Raw genomic sequence first — 22,427 nt, 5'->3', positions numbered from 1 at the left:
CCGCAAACGTCAGAAAGCTGCTGATTTTGTTTACTTTGAATATTAAGAAATCCATCAGAAAAGTAGAAAATAATTTGCTTTATTCACACTTAACATGAAACTACTCACTTTGACATATAAGCAGCAAACCGCAAAAGTTGTTTTTTTGCTGATTGCGGGAAAAACAAACACGAAGCTTAATCTCTCTATTGATTACTGGTATATTTATCTGTATCTTTCTTATTTAGAAAGTCAAAGAAACTTTATAAGTGTTGGTTAATTAGAATATACTTTTGATGCACAGGTACGGTCACTGGAAGAAGAAATTGAAAAGGAAAAAGAAGAAATAAATAAGAATAAAGCATCTCAAGAAGCTTCGATCAAGAAACTCAAAACAGAGCTCTCTGGAGCTAAACAAAAGCTTCAGGAAACAGAGGTTGGTCAGATATAGCTAACAGTGTGTTTCTGTTCCTGATATTAATGTTGCACCCTGTAAAAATTGAGCAGGGAGCAACACGCAGCAGATTTTCATCAGTGTTCATCTGAACTTTACTACTTTACAGACACTGCAGACAGTGATTTGCTACCTATAAGCTGATGCATTTTCTCTTATAATTATAAATAATTATATAAGTTACTGGTTTCTACATTGTATCATTGTGTTAGTGGAATCAACTGCAAACTGTTCTTGTTTCATGCTGATGAAAGTGACCTCTGTGCTTTTATTGCTATATTTAGGACAAGCACTAAATAATCTCTTTGCATCCCATATTTAAGTAATAAATTTAAGAAATAATTTACAATTGCTAAATTGAACAAAATCGTCTGAAAACAAGCAAGTTGACCTGAATGTAATCTAACAAGTGCTGTTTAAAGCAATTTTATCAAATCTATAAGAAAACTGCATGGTAAGCGCTCATCGGTGTTAAAACATTGTTATGCCAACATATAAAAAGCATTACCAGGCTATAAAGTTATGTGTTGCTAAGCAGTTTTGGTGCTGTTTAGTCACAGGCTCTGATGGCTCTTGGAGGCAGGATTTTGCCATAGACTGTCATTTATGTTCCTGACAGCTGTAATGGATGACAGGATAGATGTATTTGACATGCATCATCAGCACGTGAACCTTACACAAGTTTCCGAGCACTGTTTTAATAGATTTTCTTTGAATGCATCCTCAGGTAAAACTAAAAACCAGTGAGGAGGAAAAGAAGGCCATTGAAACAAGGTTACAAGTGGCACAAAAAGATCTTGCTACAATCCGGGATAGAGAAGCAAAGCTTTCCAATGAGAAGGTAATGTTAATATATTGTATCAATATTCTTACAAAATAAATAACTAGTGCGGGAATTAACTTGAGGTCAGTGTTAATGTTACTTGCTATATACACATCTTTCTTTAGTGGGTAACAGCAGTGCTTAAAAGTTAACAATTTCTACTTCATTACCGTTTGTAATGGTATTAACAAAGAGTGACATAATTGTTGGAGTATTGTGTTGATTTGGTCTTTGTTCTTCTATTATCTGCAGGACAGTGTTTTGTCATCAACTCAAAAGTAAGTTTGTTATAAACTGCTACTGTATACTGTATGTACTGTGGTTTATACTTGTTCTAGGTTTGAAACTTACAAAAAATCATCTTTTGAACGTTCTCTTACATCTTTTCCATCGAATGTAAGTTAAATTTATGGCTTCCAAAAATTAATGGAATTCCTGGTGGTAACGGGATCTTTTGCCTTGGAAATCCAGGCGGGAGGGGGGTCTAATGCTCAAGGAAATCCGGGTAAGGGGAGCACTGGGGGGGGGGGGGGGTGGAGGGGGTGGAGGGGAGGTGTGGATTTTTTTCTGGAATAACCCAATGTGGTTGGATGTACTTCTTTAATTTGCTCCTAGAAATTTATTTTCATTATTGGTATCCTGCTTACTCACCAATGGTTATGTTAATCCTATAGTAAGTGATATTATATTTTTTGGTTGATGCAGGCAACAAATAAGAATACAGCAACTGAATGATGAAAACAGCAGCTTACAAGAACGGCTCAAGACAGCTGATGACACTATTGAACGGCAGATGAAGCAGATTGAAAATTTAACCTTGCAGCTAGGAGAGGCAGAGAGAACCCTTGCAGAGAAGGAAGAAGATATGGAATCTCTAGATAAAACATCAAAAAATGAGGTACATTGACAATCAGTCTCGACACCGACAAATTTTTTTAGGTTTTAGGTGAGGAGAGCCTGAATTCTGAATGCGTAGTGCAAATACAGGCTAGCTAAGAGTGATTTTGAGAATGCATGAAAATTTGTGTGAAGTAGAGTTTACACACGGTTTTTGGTTTTTATGGTAGATCCTTTGGTGGCATACAGTAATCAGGGTTTTTGTAAACATTTTGAATAAGAGGGACCAATTTTCAAATAGGAGGGACTTGATATAACATCTAGTCACAAACTCGAAATCCGCTACTCATACACAAAATGTGCCATAAACAAATTAAACATCCAAAAGCACGGAGATAAAACATGATCTGGTCCAAGGAAATATATAATTAAGCAGGGGTTTCATTGAGTTTTGAAGTAGGAAGACACCAAAAGGAGAGTAGTATAGGCAGGCAAAAAAAAAAACATGATGTAAAAAAAAATTTTATGTTCAATTTGTGGTAGGCAGGTACTGACTCTTGTGTATCCTGATACTGGTACCCAGGTCCCGCCTTCTAATGAGAACCCTGAATAAAGTGCAAATATCGGCTGACCAACATTTCTCTTTTTTGAATAATCCTAAGTACAACCTGGCCTGTACAAGAAATAGCTGGGACAAAAATTAAAATAGCTGAGAAATAGTCCTGGCTCTAACAAATAGTAATAACTTATGTAATTGTATTTACATTAATTTTTATGCATGTGTGTTAGTATTTTTCCTTTTTGGTAATGAATAAATAATAGGATAACAGACTGGTGGTCTTGACTGGCAACTGGTAATCAAACAATGCAGCCTGTCTGACTACTGTTTAAATACTGGCAGATTTCACATCTTTTTTCTCTAATTTGCCATCAACTAGGCAAGGTAATTGTCAAGGAAGGGTAGGACCTAAGTTGTACACTCAGTTCCTTATTTTACCAAAAAAAGATTGCCACAAAATCACAAAGGTTCAAAATATTTCAGTGTTATATGTACTAATTATTTAATATGCATTTTTTCTGCAAATTTATTAGATTAACACACTGAAGGCAAAGTTAACAAGAGCTACAGATGAAGCATCCAGTTTAAAGGAAGAACTGTCTGAAACAAAGCAAAAGTTAAACAAGGTACTTAGTTAATCATGTCAGTACAAGAAATTTTGCTAAGCAGCTTATAAATATTACAGTGATGTAATAATGCATGGGTATATATTTGTGTGAAGTGAATCATACATAGAAACTGCAGGTAAAAGAATTATAGTGTCAAGTTTGCAGTTGAAATGAAGGCCTGAAAAAAAATGAGCATTTATTTTTTTTATATATTTGAAGCATGATTTCAAAAGACTCTCATTTCAACTTCTTACACTGTAAGTTGTTATAAATAAACTTACTTTGGAGATCTCTTTCACACAAAACTCAAAACCCAAGTCTGTTTAGCCGAAATATGCGGATGATTATTGTATCTGGCAATTGCAAGAGGTTTCAAGAAAAACTAAAAAGTAAGGAGGAAGGGCAAAATAATAGCAATCTTCTAAGAAAGCACCTAAACTACACACAAGTTTTTCAATGCACTGAAAGTTGAAGAAAATAAAGACTGCTAGACTGGCTCGCAGAAATCTGGAGAGGTGTCAAAATTAAAGACTAAAATAATTAAGCTGTGATTGTTTTGTAACAAAGATTTTATTGTCCAAAACATTTGTTTTATTTTATGTAAAATTGACAGATAAATTTCAGAACTTTCAAAAGATTTAGCTTTGACTAGGATTTTATATATTTACCAATAATAATATTGGAAAATCGGCCAAAAACAATAGTGGTTTCAGCAATGCCAAGATGCTTTTCATTGTACTATCTTACTGTTTCTATGAGGGCTGAGGGATTATAAAAACTATATAAAAAACTATACAGTTGTGTTGAAGGTTTCTAAAATTAGAACATTTGTCGCATTATTGATACTCACTGAGTTTTGACAAGGGAATATCAGCACATTAGTTTCACATCCGTGCCAATAGTGAGAAATCTTAGCCCACGATATCTTCGCCAGCATTGTGCATAAAAGATAATTTGGCATTGTGTGTAATATTACTGCTTTAGGCTACCAACAGCAGATTTACATATAGCTGTAATAGTATTGACTATGTTATATGATATTTGTCAAGTATGGCATTGAAGCTAATATAATTATCACAATGCTACGAGCAAGAAAATAGTCATTATTGTACAGACAAGCTATTTACATCCAGTGTTCTCTGGCTTCTGTTCCATTTTTCTGCTATCAGGTGTTATCAGATCACAAGACTAATGAGATGACTTATCAAGAAAAGCTAAATGCAGAGTTTGGTCGCAGCAAGAGTGTCGAGGAAGAGAAGGAACTGTTACGTGAACAGATTGTTGACTTGAGAAAGGTACTAGATACAAAGCAATCATAATTTTAATCAATGTGGTGACTTACAATTGGAAGCTTGGTCTAATAACAGTTGTTATTTATAACGTGATAACCATTTATTGCATGGTTACATTTGATTGCAACTGATTGAAAATCTTTTCCATTTACTGTCAAGTTGTTTCTACATTCGGCAATTATGGCTTATAGTTGGCAGACCAGTTGCTATCTTAAGACTCGTGGAGTTGAAGAATTTTTGCTTGCAAGTCTAGTAACATTTCAGAATAAACCTATGGTTCGTTGCAGTTTATTAAGTTGGTAAAAGTATGGCAAAATCTTTAAAGATATTCCTTTTCAATGTCTAGACTGGAAATATTCTCCACAATGTTCAGTGTGCACAAACTGTGCCAGATTCCCAGATTTTTTTAAGTTAAGAAAATTGATTTTAACCAAATCATTTTTTAAAGTTATTTTTCATGCTGTCATTACAGTTTTAACTGATGCTAAATATAATCAGATCGAATTTATTCTGGTGTCCATTGAAGCATTGTTAATTACACAAATGTTATTTAAAATAATTTATTCATCTTAATATTGGCTCTTGAGTTAATCAAGGTTTTGTTTAAACAGTGCTAAAGTGCTGGCTCTTTATGCAAATACATGTAGTCTCAGAAGTTTGTGTAACTAACAAGTTATATTTTAGTTAACTTCCTTAGTCTAAATTAGTGTTTTAAACTAGTTTTGAATAGCTTACCATTAACAGGCAGATATTTGAATAATTTGGCACAATAAGAAGATTTTTTAATACTCCCCTTTGTAATAATGACATGGCTAAACCAAAACATCAAAGCTTAACTCTATTCTTATCTGACTAAGCTTTGTTTGGTTATCTACTTTAGATGAAAAGTGAATCACAATGTGACAATAGTTAATTAGAGTCATTACTCTAGCATAAAAACAATACATGCAGGAACATTTCAACACTTCATTATCACTGATCCCCCCTACTGAGCCATTTAGTATATTTCAAAGTTCATTTTAACTGTTTTTGTGCCGCAATGCTGGGTGAAAATTCAAATCCTGATGGAAACCCTTTAGCAGATAATAAGGCAAAGGTATATCTTTGTTGGTTTAGGTAAACTTCTTGTTTGAACTTAGTGAACCAGGAATGTAAGATTGCATAGATACCTAACTCTGTAACTGCAGAGATTTCCTGTAAGCTAGCTGCAAACCCCCCTTAAACTGTGCACTTAGTTTAAATTCCTAACTGACCATTTCAGATGCGCTTCCTTGCTGAAAATAATTTTGCTATGAAATTGTTCCTGGTCTGTTTATGGCAGATGAATGTTTGATTATGTTTTATTCAGACTTAAAGTAGTAATTTAGAATAATCGTTTCTTCTGGGGAAAAAGGTCACCATGTCTTGCCCAGGTAATAAATAAAGGTACAGTGTTCTGTGTTAAATATGACAGATGATACTGTTGTTTAATGCAGGATCTTGAAGCGTCACTTGCGGCTAGCATGAATAGAGAGAAGGAAACCATGGAACAGACAGCTGCATTAGAGAAAGAGAAAGAAAATCTGGCCAGAGAGCTTGCCTCTTATATCAACAAAGAAAAGGAAAAGGTAGATTTTAGACTGAGTTCACACCTGGTGCCTGGGCATGGTGCCTGAGTACGATTCTCGCTTGGCACTAGTGAACATACCATTTTTTAAAGTACCCACAGTATAAGGTCTCAACATTGTACTCGGGCACGTGCACTTAATGGTACTTGAGCACACTGGTTTTCTGTGTCTGAACACGGTGCTATATTTTTGTGGGTGTTCAAGTACCAGTTCTCAGGCACTAAGTAGTGTAAACATAGCCTTACACAGACATATTTTGCTTTGCCATTTCCATTGTCCTCATGCAGAGTTTGTACAGGTCCTGGAAAACCTGGAAAGTCCTGGAATTTTATTGTGGCACTTTCCAGTACTGGAAAGTCTTTGAAAAAGACTACCGTACCTGTCCTGGAAAGTTTCGGAAATCTGTTAAACTCAAGTAACAACTGAATTCTCAGAACTAACATTATAAGAAATGTACAGACAGTAACTAAAGGAGAAATAATATTGAGATCTTGGAAGTGAGAGGTTTAAATGTAAATTTTGGAGTCCTGGAAAAATCAATTTGAGTCCTTGAAAAGTCCTGGAAAAGTACTGGAAAATAGTTTGTGAAAAAGGGTACGAACCCTGCTCATAGATGTTGATTTTCTTATATGTCTGACACTTGCTTAGTAGCACTCAGTGAATTGGCAACTGCACCAAAGAAATAAAATAGCATTGTCTGTAGCAGTTGCCGGATCTAATTTAGTCCAAAATAATAAGCTGCCCTCTCTATTAAGTCCCACCCCTCCCTTGACTTTTAAATCTAAAAACATCTGCCACATGTACTTTTTGTAGTACTGTTGTAGTTTGAAAAATGATAACATGGACTAAAACATCAAACAAACATGAAAGTACACTTTATTTCTTTTCCCTGTTTACTTCTACTCTTACTGATATATAGTTTGAAGTAAACCCACCCTTTTCCTCGCCTCTCAACCTATTTCTTTGATTAATTTATCTTATCAATAATATTCAATATGTAATCTACTCCCACTTTAGTCACAGAAGTGTGATGAGCTCAGTGTTCAGCTGCAGTCCCTGGAGAATGAAAAGAGCTCTCTTCATGCTGTTGTTTCCACACAAGAAAGACAGATTAGTGATCTGAACATCAAGGTATCGAACACCTAGATATCCTAGGTACTTATAATAATGTAGAGCAACAGCAGTGACAAGCTGACCTTGAAAAACAGTTTCCAAAAGTGTTCGAAAGTTGTTCCATTTGCCAATAGTTTTTGAGTTCAGAACAAATTTCCCGTTAAAGGCACATTGTCTATATGAAGTTATTGAACTGATACTGTATATCTAATTTACAGAAGAATAAGCGCCATTATGGCTCTTATTACTACTTACATGAGTGAACTTGGATTAACTTTTTTCTGTTTACAAGTGCCAGTGCAGCTCAGGGAAATTTTCCCATTAATCAACTTATTTAATGTAATTATCAATTTTAATAAAATAAAAATACTGATCTAACATTATCTTGTAATAAGCTTGTAGAGTGAAAGAGTGCTTTCGGCAGCCCTAAGATAATAAAAAGAGCTTTTCCCATGCCATTGTATTTACACAAGAAAGGCCAGTACTCTTTATCGAATACTTTGATGCAGTGTTTACAGTGTATCAATTTGTTCGACAATAAGTAATGGTACTAATTACCAGTGCAATGGAATTGGAAAAGGTTGAAGCAGGTTACAGCAAGGAGCCCAATAGTGCTACCGCTTTTAATTAATTTACATTCTTTTGTGTAGATTGTGCATTCAGAAGGCAAGGATAGCTTCTGGTGAACCAACACGAACTTTAAGCGATCCTGCAGTGAAGTTGAAGTTGATTTTTATGACTGCTTGTTTTTGCTGCTTTTTCATCTTACCTTTTCAGTTTTGGCTTCAAAATCCTACACTTCTCAGTGCGAACTATTGTCAAGAGATATGATAATGCCTGATTTCCATCTATAGCGCGCGCCTGCAGGGAATCATGGTAGTTGTGTTCATCAAGCCATGCGTGAGACTTGAATACAACTACCGTGATTCCCTGCAGGTGCGCGCCATAGAGGGAATTGCCCATTAGGAGCATAAATGAGCAAAAAATAAATAAATACTGGCCGTGGAAATGTACTTGCAAATGTACAGTGAACAGTTGCCTGGGTGATCATTTGAGAATCGCTGTTTACATTAACCATAAAAAGCTGTTGAATGAATACCAATTTTCCTAGTATTTCTCGGCAGTATTTTGCATTTCAGAGTTGTGAATTTATTCTAGTGTAGGATTTCAAAGCCAAAAACTAAGGTAACATGTTCTAGTAAAAGCTGCAAAAAACAACAGGCAGCCGTAAATAATCAACTTCGCCTTTCTGGCAGCAGTGTTGATTCACCAGAAGCCGCTCCAGCCTTTTTTATTCACATTCTTTTGTGTAGGGTATCCAATCAGAAGGCAAGGATTGCCTACCCTCGCCTTCTGATTGGATACTCTACACTAAAGAATGCGAATTAACTAAAAGTGGTCATACTTTTGGGCTCCTTGTTGTAAGTAATTTAGCCAGCCAGCTTATTTATTGTTTATTATAAAACTAAATTAAAACTAATGATGTAACATTATTTTGTAAATAAGCGTATAGAGTGCTTTAGGCAATCCTTAGATAATAAGAGGAACTTTCCTATGCCACTTTATTTACACAAGAGAGGGCAGTACTCTTTGTGGAATATTTTGACACAGTGATTACAGAGTAATGAAATGTTTGATAAAAAGTAATGGTACTTATTACTAGTGCAATGGAATTGTGAAAGGTAGGAGCTAGTCAAGTTACTTTCTAATAGCCAGTCAATGTTTATTATAAGTATAAATTAAAACTACTCATAGTTATAATAAGCTTATAGACTAAAAGAGTGCCTTAGACCCTCTTTAGATAACAAATAGAGTTCTTTCAGGTGATGCTATCCATGCAAAAAAGGCCAGTAGAACAATTTCAGAGTATTAACATGTTTGCCTAAAATTAATAGTACTTGCTACTCACTCATCCTTGTTGTGCCCATGTGGCCTCTAAAAGGTTCACCAAGCCACTCTGTCCTGGGCCGTAATAGAGTGCTTTAGGCAATCCTCAGATAATATAAAAGCTCCCTCGGGCCAAGCCATTAAAATACTCACAAGAAAGGCCAGTACTTTTTGTCAAATACTTTGATACAGTGGTTACAGAGTAACAAAGTGTTTGATAAGAAGTAATGGTACTAATACTACTGGTGCTGTGGAATTGAAAAGGAATGAACTGAAGCTGGAAATAATTGTATATTTGTGTAACTGACATGTTGTGGCACATACTTTGTCTGTCACACATTTTCTTTAAACTTCTAACCAACATCCCTGTAAATATGCCTTTTTGAAGCATTTTACATAAGAAAATACAAGCCTACTCTCAACTCTTGAGAGGAATGCAGCAAATTTGTGGATCTTTTGTCCTCACTGATAATTTTTTTTAGCATATCTGGAGAGACCTTTTGTACAATGACACTTTTTACATAGTACAGGGTTCGCACAGTCTTGAAAAGTCCTTGAATTCCATTTTTCCTTGAAAAGTCCTTGAATTTTCTCCAACTTTGAATGTACTGGGGTCGAATTAGAATTGCTTTACATAGACTTTGGTCTTTTCCTGTGAAAAGCAGCTTCAAACACTGAAAAAGCCGGGTGTAAAAGCAGCTGATAAAGGGAAATTGAGAAGCAAATTAATCCAACTGCGCGTGTGATTTTAAATGTCAGTGAAACAAATTCACCAGCAGTTTTGTATAGAACTCTTATTGTCATGCACATGCCGCATGCAATTTAGACATTTAAAAACCTTTAAAACCTGTTAGCTTGGACTGGGAATGTGCATTTGTGTACCATTTGTGAAATTATATTCCTGGTAGGTGGTCCTTGAAAATTCAGTTTGGTCCTTGAAAAGTCCTTGAAAAATGGTTGCAATTTTTTGTATGAACCCTGTAGTACTTCCTGCATTCCTATGCGTTTTAATTAACATTTAATCTAACTTTACATTTAGTAATAGGCCCATGTGAAATGATAATTTTTCAATCCCTGATGATGCTGTTGACTAGGGATTTTTACAGTGGTGTTAGGCCACATTTGTAGTCTTAAAGTTTTCATCTCTGAAATGCTACTGAACAACAACATCCAAAGATTACAAGAGCTTTTTTATTTTAATAAGCTGTGGATCTTTGACTGATCCAATTTAGCTGCTTTATAACAATCAAGTTTTGAATATTATTGTAATTTGTAATGTACTCTTTCTTTAAGCTGGAGAGATTAGACGAGAAGTGTGCTGAGCTTGAAGAACAACTGCAAAAAGAACAAAGCAGGAGTCTAGGTGAGCTGTCATTTGCACTACACTACTACCATTTCTAGTCCCTTCTTTATGACCATTGATTGCAATGTAAGTTTTGTTACTGAGAAATGGAATTTTTCTATAGTTTGTGCTTTATACTTGTGTAAGATTCAAGTTATAATGGTTGTACATTAATAACTCACGAGTAAGAACCTGCATTTTCCATTTTTTAAAACATCGATAATTAAAACAGGTTCTTACGTAAATTGTAATTAGCACAAATTTAGACTATTTAGCTTCTTATCAGGTTCTTAATTTCCTAAGAAAAAATTTACATTGTTGCTGATAGAATTTAAGTGGTATTCAGCCTCTTCCTTATATGAAAAAACAAACAAACCATTGCAAACCATTTTATTTATATTTATGTGGTCATATCAATAACAATGTTTTATGATTTTCAACATATGCATTAACATTGCAACTGGAGTAATAAGGCTCCTATGTGTCTCCAAAGAGGATACAGAATGTTGACTTATTTTATTCCCTAAAAGTACAAACATGTTTAATCAATTTTAGAAAATAAGAACCTGTTTCCAAATTTTAGGCTAAATAGGTTCTTATAAAGAAGGTGTCTAACTGGTGAATTTTAGCCTAACAGGTTCTTAAAAATTAGATTTTTACTTGTGGGTTTTTACTGTGTACCAAGTTATGTTTATTATTACCTGGACCTTTGCTCTTGACCAGTACAGTGGATATGGGTACCTGCATATTTGGTTCCTGTGGACTAGATCAATTCTCAGATTCACTTCCTCTCTTCCTCGACTAAATCAGGAAACACTAGAAAAAACTGTCTGCAACTGAGTCCACTTTTTTGATTTTTTTTTTTGTTGTTTTCTGACAAAAAATAGTTGTGTCCCTTTTAGATTGTTTCAAATTACAATCTTATGTCCTTGTTTTGGTTTATTTTTGCTTAGAGTTGAGCACACGGTATGAGTTCACACAGGAGAGTAGCAGCACTGCTAAACAAGAAGTAGATCAGTTAAGGGAAGAAGTAAAAGTACTGTCTGCACAGCTCCTTAGACAGCATAATGCCTCATTGGACAGTCAGGTAATATGGTAACTACAACCTTTGTCAAAAGTAAATGAAGAGAAGATCCTCGCAGAAAATTAGGCTTGCTGGGACTCGAACCCTGACCTCTGCGATACCGGTGCAGCACTCTAACCAATTGAGCTAACAAGCCAGCTGGAAGCTGGTTATTAAATTGGTTCGTAATATACCCAGGGAAGATGAAGATGAAATTATGAATATATGAAATCATATATTTAAACTGCAGATGAAGAATAAATGAAGAGAAGATCCTCGCAGCTATGAACACAACTTAAGCAGTTGTGAAAAAAAAGCCTGAAAAAATCAGGCTTGCCAAGACTCGAACCCTGAGCTCTGCGATCTTCTTTTCATTTATTCTTCATCCGCAATTTAAATATATGATTTCATATATTCATAACTTCATCTTTGTCAAAAGTGTTGGCACGTTTACTAAATTTATTCCTTTTCTCCCCCCTTCTCAATGTTGAGCTCCCCAACATATTGAACAGACAATCCTTGTCCACTAAGGGTTCAATATTGAAAAGGGGAGTGGGACATTGATAAAGTTTAAGCATAAAGTATCCGCATTTTTACTGTCTTTGGGTAAGCGCTAAAGTACTTTTGTCTAAGGCCGTTACCAAAGACCGACACTGCTGCCTGTTCTTTGCCTTTTTCCTCAGCTCTCCCCAGTTGACTCTGCTTGCCCACATCTCTTTTTCAACTGTCCGTCGCCAGGTCTCTTTTGGTGGTCACACTTAGACTTGTGTAAGCTTCCATAATTTCTGGTTTCTACTAGGGATCAAGCACTTGTATATGTGATGTAGAATTCTAAAAATTTAGTTTAAAAGTGTGATTTGCATTAGAGGCATACCCAACCTTAAAAAGAGCAGTTGTCTCTTAAATGTGAAAAGAACAAATAGATAGGAGTAAAGTTGAGTAAGCTATAGTTAATTTTATTACAATCTAGCAGACTTGTCTCTGTAGTTTGACACATTGGCACTTTTGTTACATAATCAGTTTCACAAGCAACCCAAATTGTCTCAAACATTATTATGACCATATAATTTACATATTAATTTTCTTTGTAGGCCAAGTATGAGAGACTGATTGTGGACATGCGTAATGAGATTGAGCGTGAACGAGAGAAGTCCTCAGCAGAGCGTCACTCCTTGGCAAGTCAGCTGGAACAAGCCATGAGGGAAAGTAAAGATTTTAGTGCCCTGTTGCGAGAAAGAGATGAGGTAATGCTTCTTACTCTGACTCAGAAAGACCATCACATCCATTACTTAACAATGATTTCTTTTGACTAAAAAGTATTCACTGCAATTAAAGTAATATAAAGTATCAGAATCTTATCTATGGGTGATGACTGAGCATAAAGATTTGACAGAGAATTTTTAAACTAGGTAGTATCTGGTGTCTACAGAGCAAAACGGGTATCAGTGATAACTTTTGAATTGCCTACTAACAGTTGTTAGACAGTACTATTGTTTGATTGTAAAATTGTTTAATAAGATTGCTGCAATCAATAATTCCACAAATATTGTCCAAAAGACTTTTTGAATTTTCTACTCTTATCATAGTACTTTTCTCATATTGGAATAGAGTACAATATTTTATCAGTGATATGATGATTAACCTGTAGCTATTTTTCCAGCGGGTAGAATGCTTCTTAGACTTGCACCAAGTCGATACCTAAACCGCGCATCGAAGGACTTTGAGAAAGTCTAAATGCTTCTCTCTAACACGATATACCGTACGTTACAAAGTCCTAATAGGTCCCTTAACATTGGCGAATTTCTCCAGTTGATCGAGTTAAACCATTTATACCTGTCATGTAGGAACTGATTGGCCTTCGTGCTGAGCTCACAAATGCCAGCCACACTGGAACCAAGGCTTCTACAGCGTTGGAATTTGAGAGCAAAATGCGAGGAAGCCTGGAGAACAGGACAGCGCAACTCGAAACTGAGCTGAGTAAGGCCTGGGAACAAATAAAGGATTTGTCTGAAAAAGGATCCATGCTGGAGGCTACAAAGAGACATCTAGAAATTGAATTGGATAAGGTATGCTGATGAATTAATAACTTCTCACAACCTTTAAGGACAAATTCAGACAGTTAGTTTGTGAGAGTAAACGGCCTGATCTTTAAAGGATGACATATTGGCAGAAATGTTAATTCTCCCGAGGAATATTATAGAAACTGCATGAAAAGAAGGAGAATTTAGATGTGTATAAAAAAAACTTGATAGAGTAAGGAATGGTTCACACTCGCAATGAGGCCAAAATCAGAAGCCTTGGCGACGATATAAATCCCCTAGAATACGGCTAAAATATAAAGTAGAGTGAGTTTTTTTGGATCGTGTCCTTTTTCCGCATCGTTTTTGAACTAAAAAACTCTCATCTACAAGGTTACTTAGACTTAGACAATTAAAAAGATGAAACATTTTGACTTAGCCTACGAGCAAGCTCTCTCACCCCTACCACTACCCCTAAGAGAGCTTGCTCGCAGGCTTGTTTTGACTAGAGGAATTAGTACTATGTTGGTTAAGGGAGCAATGACTAATTTTTACTATAGAAAATACAACAGTTGCGTCAGACAGAAAGTACGCTTCACAGACGACAAGCAGAATACACTGCAGTTATGGTTGCTAAGGACACAGCTCAACAACAAGCAGAGGAGGCAGAAGCTAAGGTATGAACAGAAGGTTGAGTTTGTTGTTGCTCCAAGGGTTTTTCTCCGGGTTCTCCTGTTTTCTTTCTGTGGTGCCACAAAAACCAACATATCTAATTCCAATTCAATCTGGAAGCAGTGGACGAATAGCCACATCTTTGGATGTGCCACTGTAAATATCAACATCAAAAGGTTTCGTATATTGGAGTTGAACTGTAGTTGGTTAACACAGCAGGGCCCACTCCTTGTACTTTTCCTCCCCACGTTCTACCTTGCATGATTCCCGCAAACAGTGAAAACATGGTAGTACTTTCTTTTCGCTCGCTACCCCTCACCCCGTCATGCCTCCCGTTTTGTGCCGTCGACCAGTTCTGTCGCCGTTCTTATCCCGCGCTCATCGATTGAAAAAATAGAGGGCTGTGAACAGTCTATTGTAAAAAGGCTTGAAAAAACTAAAGGTTGCACAAACATATTTTTTCATTTAAATTGTGGCTGGCGGAAATTCGTGTCTTAGCCTACACAACAATTTGATTGGCCATGAATGAGGTCTGTAAGGAAGCACACGCTGTAATGCGTCACTTGTCTCAACTGAAAATACGAGTTCAGATCGTTAAAGAGTAACTTTAAAAGTGGTTACGACTTGAAGTTGAAGTGAGACAGAAACTTGACAAGAACAAAGTAAGTGTATGTTAATGTTTTGTTGGTGATTAGTTGGCAGGCTTGAGGCACGAGTTTGAGGGAATCAGTGAACAATTGGAACTTACACAGTCAGAGCTAAAGAGCGCTAATGACCAACTGGCAGAAATGAAACTTACCCATGAAGAAAATACCACTCTTAGAGTTCACCTTCAAGAGGAGGAGGTTAACAAGTGAGTTATTGCCTTGTGATATGTGTTTTGATGTACATATGTCATATTTATTTATAAAGAAATAAAAATAACTTATTTTTAAGGCTGTGCACTTACCGAGTACATTGTAAAGGTTTGTCTTTTGATGGTCGTTTAAGCAGTGTTGTGTGGCAAAGTGGTTATTCTCACATGATAGATCAATTGGCAATAGCTAACTCACAAGGGGCTCTGTCACGTTTTTTCCAGTTGCACTATTTGAAATCATCTCAAATTATTTCAATTAAATAAGTAAGAAAAGCACTCATAAGTCGTTAATAAACGAACGTGGATGGGACAAAAATTGACTACAGTATCCATTATTATATTCTTTTTGGGGTAGAAATGTAAAAGCAAGTCTATGGCTTTTTATGGATTTTTATGCTTAGTAGGCCATAATAAATATGTAAACAAATAAATAAATAAGTGAATAAATAGCACATAAAATTAGTTATGTTGATAACTACAATAGGTATATAGAGTACAAAAAAATCTTTAAACTAAATTAAAAATTGTAAATGGTAATTGTGTTTAAACATTTATTATTAATAACAAACTAAATTATGAAGAAACCACTTAGTTTTCTCATAACTGCATGATGCAAAGTATATATATTATGATGCATAATTAACGTATAAATAAAGTGTATCCCTAACAGTTTTTTGCACTCAACCTTTGTGCGTGATGTTTGTTTAAAATGCCAGGAATAATTAAATTAAATGCGTAGTGAATTTTTGATTAACCTGCTAACTTAAAGTAACACTTTAAAACAATTAAAAACATAAATTGTTAAAACTGTAAAACCTAAACATATATATGCTGCTCTAAACCTAACTGTCGTCTTGTTTTCATGTGACTTTTCCATTAACCCTTTGTTTTTGGTAACTCGTATGTTCTTGCTAACCAATGTACCCAAACCTTGTCAGACTTGCTTGTGATGTTATAGAACTTGAAGAGATGCTGAGGTAAATATAACGTTGCTTACTTTTTAACGTTAAACTAATATGTAACAAAGAAATCGGTTTTGAAACTTCATCTGAAATCTTAATTTATAACTGTTGACTTTTTCATAAACTAAACTTTAAACAAACTTTAATACATCGGTAAAGATGAGATAAATTTAATTTTCTAAAGAGATTTTAATATACCTAAGGTATACTAAATATAAAATTTACCGTTAACGTTAACCGTTACTTTTATTAATAAAAGCAGTTTTCTGATTCAAATGACTTTCAAAAGTCATAACCGCATTTGATTGCTTTAGGCTCTACAGTTGGTTGATTTGAGAAATTTGTGTGGTTAATCAGAGCTAACGTCTGTTCTAAGCCATTCAAATGCACTTAACGAACAACAATAACGATTTGGTTTGCGCTTTTTCCCGTGCTTTTCTCTGCTGAATATTTTAACTTAAATTTCTGAGTGGCCTATACTTTTTATTTCTCCAAACTGGCTTTTTTAAGACGTGTGTCTTTAAAAATAATACACAACACAAGCTTGTGTCTCGATGTAACAAGCTGCTTTGTGTTCTTTAGGGGAATTCAACATCAAACAGTGCAGGAGTTAGAGAGGCAAGTTGAACTGCTGCGTGAACGAGACGGTCAGCTGCAATACACAGTTAAAGAACAAGAGGCCAAAATAGAAGCCTTGAAACAGAAGCTCAAGAATACTGGAGATAAGGTTGCACATCTCATCATTATACTTCAAGCCTTTTTAACGCTTTAGCTAGCAAATAACTCCCCCGTATACGTACTTTTTACACCTAATTTCCGCACAACACTCATCCCACATAAAAAACATCCTACTTCCCCTGAACATGCAGTACATTTCTCGCATAGCACAACATACATCGCCGAAAACTAATCTCGCGACTTCGTTCTAACTACTGAAAGTCTCCACTTGATATTTCTTGACTTTAGACTGTCTTAACTTTAATAAGATGAGAAAAGCTAGGCAAACAAACTGCAAGAGAAATTAATTTGCCCAGTTTCTTATAATTTGATTTTACACCAACATCTTTACAGCATAAAAGAAAGGAAGATGATGCCAAGTCTCTTACAGAAAGAGTGAATGAGCTTCAACAAGAGGTGGAATACTTACAAGGAGAATTAGTGAACGCTGCAGAAAGAATTGATCAACTACAACGGAAAAACGACGAGAGGAAAACCAAGGCTCATGTCACTATCAGATCACTCAAGTAAGGACACTTATTAGATCGTGCGATGTACGAGAATAATAAGTATAATCAAAAGGAAACCACAAAATAATGGTTTAAAACAAAGGTAGAAAAAACAGCAAAGAGGGGATAGTAATTCATGACAGTTAAATGTGAATTATCTAGCAGCAGTCACAATTTTTGACTGGCCATCAGACAGCCTGTGTTTTAGGGATCTGCTGACTGCCGTTAAAGTGCTGTCCTTGAAGAAACAATTTGCCACTTGGGAGTAGAAGCATTTAAACTAATTTAGGTTATTCCAGTAGAATGTGGCTGTCATTGTGGTCTTTGAGATATGTAGATGCAGATCCAGTAGTAAGGACTCGCAGCATTTTGCAGACCGTCAAACGACACTTACATCCTCTGTAGCTGTTAATTTTTGGGTTATTTTCTTATTTCAGGGATAGATTCGCCCGTGAGAAGAGAAACCTGGAGTCCACAGTGCTGTCCTTGCAGAGCAGTCTGGAACTGACTCAGGAGAGAATGAACAAGGACGAAGAACTGAAGGATACAACACAAGCTGCTCAAAAACAGCTGATGGGTGAAAAGCGAGAACTGCTCGCCAAGTAAGTTAGAATGCATCGATACCTTCTAAGCAACTGCAAGACAATGGCTACAAGCTTTCCGTTAATTCGTAATACATATACATTACTCATATACTACTACTTTAATGACAAAAAACTGCAATAACAAGAACAACTTCTGTAAAGAAAGCCTATAAGGGTAAAGACTGCGTTCGAGCGGAGTAGACCATTAGGCCGGAGCTTATTCTGGTTTCAGTAGCATGAAGCGACTAGGAGTAATTTTTACTACCAACTGGATGGAATGCTAGTTCATCGCAGGGCTACCCCCAGCATTAAATTCGCCGTTACTCATCTATACACCTGGGTGGAGAGTGGCACCATGAGAGTAAAGTGCAGGGCCGAACCTAAACCGCACGATCCGGAGTCCAGCGCACTAACTAATAGGCCACAGCGCCTCCCAAATCAGACCAAATCAGAGAAATTAGGTTCCGGTCATTGTAAGGGCGAATTCAGAAAGGGTTAATCATGTTTTATGTCAAGCAAAGCCCAACCATAGAAGCTACACAAGAAAATTTGAAATTTATGTCACAAAGAAATTAGTTTAGATACTTCATTGTACTCCTAGTTCTGTGAAATGTTTGACTTCTGTGCAATGAAAGTAGAATGAGTCGACTATTACCAATACTGACTAGCTGTTCTTTTGTTGTGTACCTCAATAGATTAACAGACGGCGAGGAGATCATCCGGGAACATCTAAGAAGCTTACGCCAAAGGGAGGCTGCACTAAATGCGCTGGAAAAAGAAAACAGTGAACTTCACGACAAAGTCAACTTATTAGTACAAGAAAAGGGTGCCATTACAAGAGAACTGGAGAAAGCTAAGGTTAGTCAACTATCCGTAGTTTAATAATAATAAAGTATTATTTCGTTTGTCTCACGACGAAGTCACGTGTGATGGAGATCGCAACGTTTCGACTGCATACTGCTAGTCTTCATCAGGCGATAAGGTCGACTGGTTGTGCGTTAGCTTATAAAGCACGCGGCTGCGCTGTGATTGGTTGGTTTTCAACCAATCACAGCGCAGCCGTGTGCTTTATAAGCTAACGCACAACCAGTCGACCTTATCGCCTGATGAAGACTAGCAGTATGCAGTCGAAACGTTGCGATCTCCATCACACGTGACTTCGTCGTGAGACAAACGAAATAATACTTTATTATTGTACTCTACCACGATGAATAACCACAACATTTTTTATGACATTATTCGTAGTTTATTGCGTTGTTCTCCAAGCACAAAATCGTGGCATTAGTACTCCATTCAGTCGCTTAGAATATTACATGTAATTCCCTTCACTAAACGGTTCACTATTACTATTACGTTCACTAAACGGTTCACACGCGCGTGCCACGGTAGCAAACGTCACAAAGTGATCGTTGGCGAGATCGAATCACGCGAAAGACTTGTAAATTGCTGGTTTGTCAATACGCTCATTGCCCGCATCATAGACTTGCTACTTTTACGAGTATTTTACGTTTCCCTCCCTCGTGTCTCTTAAAAGTGACGAGAAAGTGTCCTTTGGCAGATGCACTGCAAATCAACAATCAAATGTTGCAAATGGAACATAAACTTGTTAAAAATCTAAACTGATGGAAGTTTTGGGCAGTTGGCAATTTACAAGGCGTGGTCGAGGAATTGAACCCTGTTAGCTGTTGTTTCGATCAGTCTGTGTTTGCAGGGCATTAAACTGTGAATTACACAGAAAAAATCAAATGTTTTCTTTTATCGTTTTATTCTAGGCCCTTTTATCAAGTCCATACACGAGTCCTAAAACAACAGGACCCATTGACTCTCAGGTACTAAAGAACGCTCTGGCGCGATTGAATCAGCTGGATCCTCTAGAGAGGTCCTTTTCATCGGGCTCTTCTGAACTGTACTCCCCTGAACACAGATCACCGGACAGAACCATGGCAAGTAATGCCTTGAATGGCTCCCTGAACGGCACATATCGACCTGGATTGATGAGCAGTGCAGTACGATGATAGGTGTGATAAGAAAGTCCGTCCTGGTCACACTACACTAGATGCTAACAGTTATTAGCCACACGAGTTCAACACAAGTGCTTTCCTTTAGTCAAAACTGGCTGGCCGGTCCAATGGTTTTGAATGTAAAATGGGTCCCTTTCCACGACATTTTCCCACAAATCCAGCACAAAAGTGTATAATATTTATGCATTGACTGCTTTGACAGAACAAATCTGACTTACAACGGAATTCTGTTCTCGAATATACCGGTCTGGCCGGCCAGTTCTGACTAATGGAAAGCGCCTTTAGTTTTCTAGGTCCAACAGGAACAAATTAGAGGAATAATGTTAAGCGGTTTTAAGTCATATTTTGCAGCGAACAAAATAATCTTCAAATTGAAACAAACCCGAGTCAAACAATAGTTTCCTTATGTAGCAAAATATAAGAGGTAACAGTGAGCCAAAGAGAATTGTGGACGGTTAAGTAATTTTGGAGAAGTTTGGACGGAATTGCATTACTTGTAATTTGATCACTTGTTTTAATACACTCATTTAATTATTTTGTGTTCTCTTTAGTTTACAACTCAGATTTGATAATAATAATACTTTATTCAAACACACAAATGGTACTTGAAAAGGAGGACCATGAGGTCATCCCTAGTTAGATCCCCTAACTAAAATTAACTGTAATATTAATTGATAACTGTAAATATACAAATTAAACTACTTACGGTATTAGGGAGGGGTGTAGTTTTGTTCTTTTAGATTTGGACTTAAAAATATGTATTGTATGTACAGAAAGTATTTATGGACCTTTCTTTATCTTTCGTATCTCCTTTAGTTCTAACTTAAATTACTGTTTTCCTTTTTACGAGAGATTGTACAAAATCCAGAGGATATTTTTAACTGAACTTTATTAGGAGACACCAAAATTTCTATGTTTAAATAATCGACATTACCTTAAAATAATCACATTCTTTTGATACCTGTTGATTTAAAATCAGAAAAACAAAGGTTTATTACAATTTCTACCGCAAAGTGTACCTCATTTCTACTAAGTTTTTTTTAGGTCGCCGCTGTGAGCAATATTATTTATTTGCCTTAGTTGCATATGACGTTTCAAAGTTTTTGATTAATAAGATACTATAAAAGACGTAGTGTAGTTAGTGGAAGGCTTTCTGATATGTTGCTCTACGTTTAAATCCGCGCAAACGCATCTCCGAGAACCAAATGAATCGAATGTATTAATCGAAAATGTAACTGAGCGGTGCAAAAAAAATATGGCGGAGATCTGAGCACTTTTGGAGTGCTCGCAGCGTTTTCCTGGTTGAGCAATAGTATTGGAAAGTCAGTACTTTTACGAGAAGTAGTCTAAAACAGTAGTTATTTTTCTGACTCATGAGAAATTTGTAAAATTTACTTCATTCGTCTTCTGTATACTGCAGCTGAGTGTAACATACAGTAGTGAAGTAAGTAGCTATTCGAATTAGTACCACTAAACATTTTCTACTATTTTCTTTTACAATTTTGTAATATTCAAGTGTTTTTTTGGAGTGATGTGAGGCGACGAAAAAGAGTGTGTAAGAATTAATATATTGCTTAGCTAGAAGTGTGCAACTATTTATTGTTATAGCCTTTTACAAGAGAGGATAATGCCTATTATTATATATTTCCTTCAAAGGTGTAATATCGCCCTTTTAACTTTTATTACTGTTTATAACGTAAAAAGAAAAAAATATTTTTAAAATTGTTGATCAAGTCAGTATCGCTGTCAATAGTGTGTATAACAGACTTAACCAGCCAGTAATGCTGGTGTTTGGTAATGTCGCCAAATAAAACAATGTATTTATAACGGTGGTGTTCATATTTTCTTGGGTTTGACTTAAAAAGAATCATAAACCGAGTCAAGGCCTTGTTTTCGTCCAGTCTTTCTCTGGAAACACAGTTCGCTGGTTCAATACCATCGCACAGTAAAAAGGCAAAGAGCTGCAGCTTACAAAGACGATCATGTAACCGTCAAAATGTTCAACTGAGTACAAGAAATCCCTCATAAAAACATGACAGTGAAAATATATATATCCTACTCACATCTATAAATTGGCAGGAAGAGCTGGCTATGCTAAAAAACTGCAGCTGTCGAGGGTAGCGAAGGAAAGGTCTAGATCTCTTTTCCGGAAAAAAATAAAGCCAAAAAATCGCGCCGCCGATATAACAAGACTGCAAAATAAAAGGAGAATTTCTCCTGCTAAAACTTACCGTTTAGTTCAATTTCATTCTGTGATCACTCAGTTGCATGGGGATACATCTTTTCTTTTTTCATAGAGAAACGTTTATGCAGCAGGAAAAAATTAACTGTGTCAAACTGTTTCCCGCCTGTTGCTAGGTAACGTTTGTTTACGTCAGCTGACAGTGCACGAAGCGGGCGATGGTGGCTGTATAAGGCATGACGCGCAAAATTTTCCTGCACAAAAAAACCCTTCCCGATGGCTGCCTAGGGGCACGAAGGTTACTCAGGGGACTATACTAAGTCACTTTTTGCATTGACGTCA

The 22,427-nt window shown here is 36.2% G+C and overlaps 1 protein-coding gene and 1 long non-coding RNA gene across 2 annotated transcripts in view; one reads left to right on the top strand and one right to left on the bottom strand.

Annotated features, from left to right (window-relative positions):
• The window catches only part of LOC144656783 (uncharacterized), a 27,756-nt gene extending 6,026 nt beyond the window's left edge, over positions 1 to 21,730 (top strand). Inside the window, exons 4-22 of the mRNA XM_078517022.1 lie at positions 284 to 415; positions 1,161 to 1,274; positions 1,509 to 1,534; positions 1,962 to 2,154; positions 3,186 to 3,278; positions 4,430 to 4,555; positions 6,028 to 6,159; positions 7,177 to 7,290; positions 10,453 to 10,522; positions 11,455 to 11,588; positions 12,656 to 12,808; positions 13,409 to 13,630; positions 14,143 to 14,259; positions 14,950 to 15,107; positions 16,655 to 16,799; positions 17,144 to 17,316; positions 17,736 to 17,900; positions 18,578 to 18,740; positions 19,655 to 21,730. Coding sequence (XP_078373148.1) covers positions 284 to 415; positions 1,161 to 1,274; positions 1,509 to 1,534; positions 1,962 to 2,154; positions 3,186 to 3,278; positions 4,430 to 4,555; positions 6,028 to 6,159; positions 7,177 to 7,290; positions 10,453 to 10,522; positions 11,455 to 11,588; positions 12,656 to 12,808; positions 13,409 to 13,630; positions 14,143 to 14,259; positions 14,950 to 15,107; positions 16,655 to 16,799; positions 17,144 to 17,316; positions 17,736 to 17,900; positions 18,578 to 18,740; positions 19,655 to 19,897 — 2,673 coding nt within the window. The 3' untranslated portion in view covers positions 19,898 to 21,730. The remainder of the gene's footprint in view (positions 1 to 283; positions 416 to 1,160; positions 1,275 to 1,508; positions 1,535 to 1,961; positions 2,155 to 3,185; positions 3,279 to 4,429; positions 4,556 to 6,027; positions 6,160 to 7,176; positions 7,291 to 10,452; positions 10,523 to 11,454; positions 11,589 to 12,655; positions 12,809 to 13,408; positions 13,631 to 14,142; positions 14,260 to 14,949; positions 15,108 to 16,654; positions 16,800 to 17,143; positions 17,317 to 17,735; positions 17,901 to 18,577; positions 18,741 to 19,654) is intronic.
• LOC144656788 (uncharacterized) lies at positions 12,653 to 22,251 on the bottom strand. Its single transcript, XR_013571390.1, has 5 exons — positions 22,135 to 22,251; positions 20,838 to 20,864; positions 18,570 to 18,650; positions 13,398 to 13,548; positions 12,653 to 12,787 (listed from the first exon to the last, which is right to left on the bottom strand). It is a non-coding gene; the product is annotated as an uncharacterized LOC144656788 (long non-coding RNA).
• Positions 22,252 to 22,427: the final 176 nt, after the last annotated feature.

The sequence above is a fragment of the Oculina patagonica genome, chromosome 6 (assembly GCF_052425735.1).
Source record: "Oculina patagonica isolate OP01 chromosome 6, crgOcupat, whole genome shotgun sequence".
NCBI lineage: Eukaryota > Metazoa > Cnidaria > Anthozoa > Scleractinia > Oculinidae > Oculina > Oculina patagonica.
The sequence above is the reverse complement of the archived record's forward strand: the minus strand, read 5'-3'. Positions and strand labels throughout refer to the sequence as shown.